The 9,683-nt window shown below is 43.6% G+C and overlaps 2 protein-coding genes across 2 annotated transcripts; both read right to left on the reverse strand.

Moving 5' to 3' along the window:
* Positions 1-1,437: 1,437 nt before the first annotated feature.
* On the reverse strand, positions 1,438-6,428 carry LOC137967165 (probable glutamate carboxypeptidase VP8). Its single transcript, XM_068813634.1, has 10 exons — positions 5,236-6,428; positions 4,715-4,957; positions 4,087-4,239; positions 3,529-3,597; positions 3,224-3,311; positions 3,029-3,112; positions 2,683-2,771; positions 2,144-2,257; positions 1,922-2,056; positions 1,438-1,745 (listed from the first exon to the last, which is right to left on the reverse strand). The coding sequence occupies exons 1-10, from the start codon at positions 6,175-6,177 to the stop codon at positions 1,563-1,565; spliced, it is 2,100 nt and encodes a 699-aa protein (XP_068669735.1). The 5' UTR covers positions 6,178-6,428; the 3' UTR covers positions 1,438-1,562.
* Positions 6,429-7,845: 1,417 nt separating this feature from the next.
* LOC137967168 (carboxylesterase 15-like) lies at positions 7,846-9,592 on the reverse strand. Its single transcript, XM_068813636.1, has 2 exons — positions 8,916-9,592; positions 7,846-8,269 (listed from the first exon to the last, which is right to left on the reverse strand). The coding sequence occupies exons 1-2, from the start codon at positions 9,584-9,586 to the stop codon at positions 7,960-7,962; spliced, it is 981 nt and encodes a 326-aa protein (XP_068669737.1). The 5' UTR covers positions 9,587-9,592; the 3' UTR covers positions 7,846-7,959.
* Positions 9,593-9,683: the final 91 nt, after the last annotated feature.

Consider the following 9,683-nt stretch of genomic DNA (forward strand, 5'->3'; position numbering starts at 1 on the left):
TTCTAGTAAAGGTACCTTCATAAAACAAGGGTCAAGATTGCTTCATCATGTTTAAGGGTCTAAAATACTTTTGTTGCCTCTCTAGTTCGTGGAAAATGAATGTGGGACAGGAGTTGGTTATGGAGTGTTGGCCTATTCTGTTTCACTTAAAAGTGCTTGTACTAGCCACGTCAGAATTATGATCCATTGCATGGTTGTTCCATCTCATGTAAAGTGATAACTTGCTAAAATCTAAATAATATAAAACATGAAGAACACTCGTCGCTAGCTTTGCAATTGTCATCCTGGTTCGGTACTCAAATTGGCCCAATTTGCACTCATCAATCATTTGGGCAGTAAAGATTTAGCTACAAACTGATCGGAAGTGATATGATATGAGATTGCAACTGGTAAACCACATATTGTTATTTTAGTACAAAGACAGAAGAGTGAGTCTTTTATGCCATTGATAGTGGTTTCCTACTTTATGAGTGCTGTGATAGAAATCTGAACATTGACCTCTTTCTGCAAATAAGGGTGATTGTTGAGTGATAACTAGTTAATAACTAGGTCTTCTTTCGCTTAAACAGAGGAGAGGCACTATTTCGATGCAGAGCAAAAGTGATTGGAGTTTCCCGATGTTCATCTCCTTGAGTAAATTCTTTGAGCCTGATAAAGGATTTCTTATTAACTATAGCTGTATGGTTGAAACAGTAGTCAGTGGCCAAACCGAAGACTTGAGGAGTTTGTGGACACTAAAAGCTGTGTAGAGACTAGGAAGTCTGAATTGATTGTCACAGCAACGGAGCCAAGTCCGGAAGTGCTTCAACAACAGTGGCTAATGGGGTGGATGCAAGTTCACAGCCTTCTTTAGTATCGATGCCACTCAATTAAATAATAGTGGTCCAGTTACTCAAAATTCCAAAAGCTAACCTTGTTAGGATTACAAAGTCTGAATCTGTTGTGACTTCAGGTACTCCAAGTCCAACTTTAAACCAGGAAGAGAAGAATGGAGACTCTGCTTCAATATCCAACACTCAGAGGTGGATGAGAGTTAACATGCACCGTTAGCATTTAACAGTTCATCTTCAGTATCAGAGTCACTGAAAGAGGAGGCCGCCACTTCAGTATCAGCTTTGGCTTTTGCTGAGGAGCGTGCTGCAGCTATGCACAAAACAAAAGAGGCTGCCAAAGCTTGAGGTCAAGAAACTATTAAACGAGCTTAGACACATCTGATGCAGTTCAGAATCAACCCTTGGGCACCTTATCCTCTTTTGTACATCCTTTCAGTAAGGTTTTTCTCTTCGTACATTTCTTTGGTAAAAAAATTCTCCCTCTTTGTCCATTGATGTGTCGTTATGAATCTCATCACATCTATCAATAAATGAATGTGCATGCCTGTCTTATGAAAAAGGAAACACAAAAAAGAGAAAAAAAAAAAGATAGAAAACTCATCACTGGCATTTCTTCAATAAAACATTTCTAATTCTTGTATACGATGCTGACATGTTCTAACTTTCTGAACTGAAAATCATGAACGACTGATCAAAAGCAAAATTTATTTACACAACACAAGTTCTGTTTCAAGTGATATTGCCCCTGAGAGAAATGGCTGCCCTCTGAATGGCTCTGGCAACCCTCCAAATCTCCTGTTCAATTGCTGTTTGCCCTTCTCGTTTCGACATCTTTGTGGCTTGAGATATGGCATCAGCTATTCCAGGGAAGAAAAAAAGCTCACTGTTATAGTCACCAGGAGGACCGTATATCTGTCCATCATCAGGTAATTATAAACCGTGAATAAAAGGTATTTATCAAACTTCGGACTTCTGGACTCTACTAGCTTCATCAATATGTTACTGAAGCCAAATAAAGACTTTCAGTTACTCTGTAAACTACAGTTAATTTAATGGTATCAACATTGTATAACGATTTCAAATCTCACCAAGTGCTTGAACCACAATCTTCCTTTGAGGCCATCTGCATCCAAAAAGCCTCTTTCAGAGAGCATCATCTGGTCATTAAGCATCCGTGTCCTCAGCTCAGAGAAATCATCCAATGCCTTTCTCTCTCCTAGATTCTGCATAATCAGCAGAATTGAATGGCTAAGACAAGGAAAAAAAGCAAAAACTCATGCAAAAAGTAGGCTTAATGGTTCATAACTCACTGAAGCCTTCTTCTCTGTTTCATGTGCTGCACTTATCAGTTCCTCGATGGCCTTATCTATGGGATATAAAGAAATTCCACGATCCAATATTGAACTCAGCTTCTTCCTATGTTCCTACAACAAATATATCTAACATAATATTTTATCTTCTAGTGCAGAACTACCAGATATATGCATCTAGTTTCAAGCCTGAATGTAATAGAAATTTATACCAGAATCATTGATCATCCATTGGAAGTTTTGAGTCCTAAAACATCTCCAACACATCATACTAGATAGATGGGTCCAACTATCAATAAGCACAAGCAATAAAAATAACACCAATCCGGACAACCTAGTATCATTTCAATGAATGGACTACATCGATATAAAACATAACAATCCATATTCAACATGTCCATCCAAATTGGTGAGATTCTTGCTCCGTGGCATCATTGGTACACACTGATTTGAAGTTGGAAAACACATGCACTGATCCCTTGTTTACACTTTGTATTAAAAAATTTGGTTCAAGGACTGAATGACTGATGTCTTGTTACCTGCAATTGTGCTGCATATGAAAGATAATTGAAAGGTAAAATTGAACTGTCCACCAAGTGAAGTGTTAAAAGTCCCCAAATTTCTGCAACTGAGGCAGCAAAATGCTGAAATTAGTCATCCATAAAAGAAATTAAACAAAACATAACAAAGATTGGCAAAATCTGTTGAAGAGGAAACTAAGGTATTCAGATTCAATATGACAGCGAGCCCTAAAATTTACATATGCAACATGAAACAATATTATGCTTACATGTTGTTACATAGTATACCAGCCTCATTATTTATTATCCCATTCAGCTGACAAAAAGGTAAGAGCTTTGAGTACATGAAACATAAAAGTTTTACCTGCCACATGACGGTGAAACAATGGATCTCCATATTTCTTCATCCATTCAAAAGTGTCAAATGCCGTGTGATACACTGGAAAATCTGAACAAGAAAACTAACTGCTTTGGTTTCGAAAAGGATTGAGCACCTCTATATCTCATTTCAATCTGAGATACTGTTAGATTGGCATCCAGAGTTCAGGATTACCTTTACCTTTTCCATAGTACAAATCAACAGAAGGAACCCCAGCATGCTGAACAAAAGCAGCAAAGTCGGAGTCCACCTCATTAAACCTTTCAATCTGCAGATAAAGAAGGAATAATTTCAAACAGGCACTTGCAAGTGCGAAGAAGACAGAATAAAATAGTCAACCACCAAATTTTCTTTTTCTTTCAGTTGCAGGCTGTAGCACTGACCAAGTTTTCCGAAAGGAACTAGAAAGAGAGGATTAACAACTGATAAATTGAAGATATTCAAAGCCTTGGACAGCCAAAACTACTAAAAAGTAAGACACTTACATGGGTGCCATTATTAGCAAGAATCCACGTCTGATAAACTGTCTTGCCATTTACATCTGGATCATTAACCTGAACACCATGAACAATTACCAGTCAACAACATATTAATTCCAGAAACCATCCCAAAAAGCTTCATTCTTGTTTTCTTCTCTTTTCTTTCTTTTGACAGTCACTGTTTAAGATATTTTATAGCTAGTGGTTTCTTTCTTTTCTCTCACTGCGAGATGAAGGTATTGACATGGTAGACAAAATCGAAGAATTACACCATGTTAACAAACAGCAATTATCTGATATCGGCTAGAGGCATGCTAATCTCCTTATCCAACACCATATGCAGTGTGATGAATTTATCCTCTACTTTAAGAACTCATTTTAGTTCTTAAACTTCTTAATAACTTCTAAAAGGAGACCATCAAATTGACATAGTAAACAAAAAGAAGAATCATGGCATGTTAATTCGGCAATAATCTTATATCAACCAGAGACAAGCTAATCTCTTAATCCAATACCGTGTACAGCATGATTTACTCCTTTACTTTAAGAACACATTTTCATTACCTTCTTAACAACTTCTAAAAGGAGATCATCTAGTTGCGGAGATGCACGTGCAAAGAGACCGGGCCCTTGCACAGCACAATCAACATTCAGGTAGGCTACAGCCTTAGATCTTAAATTCTCAAGATTCTCCTCAACCCATTCAGTTGATCCAATCTGTAAAGCACAGAGAAAATAAGAAGACTAATCAATCAAGTTGACAAACTCCAATTGCCTGTTTGAATACAAATCTATTTTCATATACACCAAAAAAATGTCATCCTGACAAAGTTAAAGGTTCAGAAGTCAAGTTCAAATTCTTATCTAAAAAGGGTGCATCTAGGAGATCACTTTTAGCTGGGAATTCTTTTCCTATTTCTTCAGGGGCTAGAGCTCCTCTTCCTCCATCATGTAGTTATTTATGCTAGGAGAAATAAAAGCCCAAGAACCTCCCCCCTCCCCCCCACCCCCTCCCCGAAAAAAACGAAGATAAATAAAAATAGTGAAGTACAAATTTCATCATCAGGAACCGGAAGACAGCTTCCTGAGACAAAATTTTCCTCAGTACGCAACAAAAAGGTTCAAGATTAGCGGCATTAGCCCAATCACATAAGATTGTGGAATGGCAAGGAAGCAAGAGTACACTACTCACCATGCCAAACTCTTCAGCATCCCAGCTGCAAAGAACAATGGTCCTCCGCGGTACCCAACCTTTCCGCAACAAAAGCCCAAATCGGCGAGCAATGTCAAGCAGAACGGCAGTCCCACTGTTGGGATCCACCGCGCCATAAGTCCAGGCATCGCGATGGTTGCCAAGTAGAACAAATCTGTCAGGCTCTTCTCTCCCCTTAATGACTGCCAGCACGTTTTGGATGTCTGCAATCTTTCTATCTTCCTTCCAAAAAAAGAATAAACAAGAGTGACGTATCATAAACAATTCCTTGCTAGTCCGTACTTATATTAGCTTTCGGAAATTTAAGACAGACATGAACAAGCTTCAACTATCACCACAAATTCTTCCTATTTGCAGTTAGTTAGAATTCATGAATCCGACTTCGAAATGAGGAGCGGATTTTGAAAACTTTTCCATTCCTTTTCAGCTGAATTCAACCATGAAGTTCAAGTTCAGCCGAGGGCCTCTGTTGTCCGGTAGCAGACAAGGACATTTTATACCTGGTACGTGAAGTTGACCAAGGTGGGTCCCGGACCGACCCTCGTCCTTTTGTTTCGCAGGCCGTCCTCCTTCCAATCATCAGGAGCCCGGGGCCCGCCAAGCGAATCCAATATCCCGGCGGCGACCTCCGCCGAAATGGGCATCGACGGAATCGCCGGAAATCTCGCCCGGACCGTGGGATCGTCCACATCCAACACCTGACCACCTTTCGCGTGGGTCCATCCCGGAGTGAGTGGGTCCCCCAACCCCATCATCACCGTCCCCCTCTCCACCCCGTCACGGAACACCTCCCCCTCCGTGTACATCAGCACCGCTGCCGCCCCTTCTATCGCCGCCCTCTGCACCACCGCTCCGCGGGATCCACCCCCCCGCCGCATCACCGCCACACACCCACTAACATTCACCCCCAGCATCCTTAGCGAGAGGTAGTCCTCATCCCTCCCGTGGTTCACAAACACAGCCGGCGCGTGCCCCGCTCCGGACGGCGAGTAGGCGTGATACGGCGCCACCACTGGCGACCCCTCCAGCCCGGAGCCAGCTTCGCCGCCGCGGGGGAAGGCTCTCACAGTGCCATTGCGGAACAGTGCGGAAACAGAAACATGAGCCGGATAAGACAGCAGGGCCTGGTATTCGGCTACGTGTGCGTCCAGGCCGGAGTCTCGGAAGCGGGCGAGCACGTACTCGGTGGTCTGGATGCCCTGTTGGGTTCCAGCTAGATGGGGTCCACTAGTGAGTGATCGGAGGGAGGCGGAGATGGCGGAGGGTTCGGAGAGGTCGAGGAAGAGGCGATGGAGATCGGAGACGAGGAGAGATTTGCTATGGTGATAGTGGTGGAGGGAATAGTAACCGGTGAGGCAGAGGAAAGCGAGGAATGCGAGGGAGCAGAAAAGAAGACGGATGTCCCAAAGAGGGGAGGATTTCTGGGGACGAGTTGGGGCCATTCCCGGCTTCCAGGCGTCCCAGAGAGAGCAAAGAAGAGAGAGTCTGGTTCCGTAGTAGTTCAGGGCCTGCTGTGCGCCTTTTTGGAAAGGCAGGAGGGAATTTTTTTTTCAGAAACGCTTTTGACAGGAAGGCGAGAGGAAATTTCTACCATCATATCACGCAAAAATTTCGTTTCACCTCCCTTGGTTACTTCCTTCCCCCTTTTCATTACAAGTGTTCTTACCTCAACCGATAATTTCCAAAGGTTTATTTTATTATGTTTATATAATGCTATTATTTGTATTTATTAAAATTAAACAAAATTATCTAAATTTATTATAAACACGCCAGATAATTAAACTATGATCAAATTATTCAATTTAATAGTTAAATCACATATTAAACAATTAAAGGGATGCAAAGTGTTTGATTCTATTTGAAGAAAAAAAAAAGCACGAATTGCTTCCTGTATCAAGGTTTTGCCTTGTTTTTTTCAGCCATTTAGCTGCACTGTACAATGTTCATCTCCGCATCGGTGCTTTCCAGCAAAGTATGCTACAGGGTTATGGGGCAAGCACTGGGAGGTCCGACCACTATGACAATATCCATGAACGCACTAAAATGATTCTCAATCAGTTACCAGCTTCATTATTCATCAAGATTACCAATCTCAGTGACAGAAGTAAATAGTAGTACCTGAAAATTACATCCTCCCAATGGAAACCCCTCAGAGTTCGGGTGAGAGAGGGAAATCCAATAAAGAAGTTCGTTCAAGCAGAATTAATGGGAAAAGGAGAGACGGTGAGGAAGAAATGAGGGGGAAGAGTCATCTAGTTCGGCCTCCTTTCCGGTTCCGGCGATATTTGAGAGAGGCGAGATCAAATGGTTGAGAACGACAGCTAGCCAAAGCAGGAAAGGCGGCAGCGGGGTCGACCGATTTCGGCGGGAAATCGGCGACGAGAGAAGAGAGAAGGAAGAGCAGGGGGAGCGGGGGGCTTTGTGCGGCGCCGGCTGGCTGGGGGCTGAGGGGCGAACGGCGAGACAGAATAGCGACGACAACAGAGGTGGCGACAGCGTCGGGAGAGATGACCTGGGGATACGAGGGGTTCGGCGCGGGCGGGAGGGGGGGAGAACTCTGGGCGGCACCGGCAGGCTGGGGGCGGTCAGCGCTGTGGCCGTCGGGGCGAACGGCGGCGACGACGGTGGCTTCGAGGGGAGGGGGGAAAAATAGGTCGGCCGAGAGAGATTATGGTGCGGCGCTGGCGAGGGAGTCGCGGGCAGAGCGGACGGCGGCGGCAGAGGGGTGACGGCAACGGGGATGGTGGGCTTTATTCTTCCATCATCTATCGGGACAATTGAGTGAAAACACGATAAAATCGAACGGTAGAATGAGCTTTCATCTACAGATAATTTCTTGTACCAGCCGCCTAGCTCGAGGTGAATGAACTCTGTACAAAGTGGGTGGGTTCGTTAAAAAGTGCTTCAATCGGGTTGGAATGGAACACAGGGAGATTATATTAGAACAAAAGCTGTCGATAAGCTTTTTTATCCCAACCTGAAAGATGCGTACAAGAAACGACGTATTTTTCCAAATCAGCCAACTAGAAACTAATCAATCAACTTAAACGTCGGGAATTTAATGGGAAGTTCTTAACAAAAGTTTAACAAATGGGGATTTCTTTCTGAAATTTTCGGAAGCTGAGGCGAGGGCGGAGGCCTTCCCCAATTATTCCTTCGTTATTGTCTTCTTGATAGTAGCAGCTCGTTTGAGCGTTTTCTTTCACTAGACTAATAAAGACATGTTACTGATCGGAGTTTTCGGCCATGAATCGCTTGATTAGTCGCATCAACACGTTTGACATCGGGGAAAACGGATTAATGGTGAAGAATCCGTGCTGTTGCTCTGCGAACTCGGCGAACTGCACTCGCTTCCCCCATCCTTGGAGTTTTAATGCGTATTCCTCCGCGCGGTCTCGCAGTAAATCGGCGCTCCCGACCACGACTAGGATCGGGTCGAGTTCAACTCGTTCTAAACTCGGGCTTGCTGATCCGAATGGGTTTGAAATCGGGTGGTCTGCGTTCTCCCCCTCTGGTAGGGATAACCTCCAAAACCTACATCAACCAAAATCAAACTGAAGCAAATCGCAATTGGACGGTTAAGATTGTTGCTCTATCAAGGCCAATTATTGTCCTGTCCGTCCGATTCAGAATTAGTGATCGACTTAGATTTTCAACCAGCAGAAAGATTATTTTGGGAAATTTTTTAATAAATATATAAAAATGTAAAATAATATAGTAAAAGATCCAGATAATAATGATTCGAAATGATTAGAAACGCGATAATAATTAAAGCGGGGAAGGAAAAGGAAATCGATCAGATCCGAACTGATTTATTATGGTTTGCTAATCAAACGGTAAAAGCTGCTGGTTGAGAGGTTAGTTTAATCCAAATTGGGTTCTAAAAATATATTTAAATCATTAAAATATTGATAAAATACCGCATTTTTATAATCGTCATGATCATTTTCTCAGATTATAATTACTTCGATAAACTTTGTTAGTCATCATATCATTATTAGAATTCGGACAATTTTCAGTTAAATTTTTTGGATTGATTATCATTTTCATTTTTCAAAAATTTAAAAATATTTCCTTGAAATTGAAAAGTTAAAATTTTTTTAGAAAATAATTGATTTTTCTGAAAAGATGGTTTTCAGTTTTTTCAGTTTTAGCCGTTTGCTGTCCCTCGAAAAAGTACCTGTCATTGAGCTCGAGAGGGAAGAAAGCGTCCTGCGGACACGTCTCCTCCGACTTCGTCCGAACTGTCCCGCCGAAGAACGGCGCCAAATAGACGTACCCCCGTGCGCGAATGGGTTCAAGCTCCGGCGAACCGGCTCCCAGTCGGACGGCCAAGTAGTGTGCGATGCTTCCGCCTGCCGAGTCGCCGGAGATAAACACCCGGCCGAAATCCGCGACGTCCGTGAGCCAAACGTCCATCTCCTCTGCGACGGCCTGCGCTTGGAGCCATTTGAGGGCCTCGAAACTGTCGTGTAGTGCAGCAGGGAGGCGGTTTTCAGGGGCAAGGCGATAGTCAGGAGCCACGACGACAGCTTGGAGCTCGCGGGCGAGATGCAAGCAGTAGTTCTGGCAGTTGGGCCAGGTGCGTGAGCCGATGCAGAACCCACCCCCGTGGAAGTAGTAGAAAATGGGGAATTTGGGGGCGCCGGGGGCAGGCGGAGAGATCGGCTTATAGAGGCGGAGAGAGAGGTGGTGGCTGGTGTTGAATTCGACGTCTTTCCACAGCACCGTGCCGTCGTCGTGGATTGGGACGCTAAAGCTCGGTTGGGTCGAGCGGACGATAGAGCCGTCGCTGAAGACGCGAAGGGTGTTTCTGCAGTTTTCGACCTCGTGGAGAGGGGAAGAGGCCATGTTTTAGAAGTTCAGAGAGGCAACGAGGGGAAGTTGTTCAGAGAGATTTTAATGGAATTGATCGTGGAAAGAGAACAGGGGATGAGTTAAATGCTGC

This window comes from Aristolochia californica, unplaced genomic scaffold (assembly GCF_029961685.1).
Source record: "Aristolochia californica isolate CCGP_79_NKW_82.1479 unplaced genomic scaffold, dmAriCali1.0.hap1 SCAF_6, whole genome shotgun sequence".
NCBI lineage: Eukaryota > Viridiplantae > Streptophyta > Magnoliopsida > Piperales > Aristolochiaceae > Aristolochia > Aristolochia californica.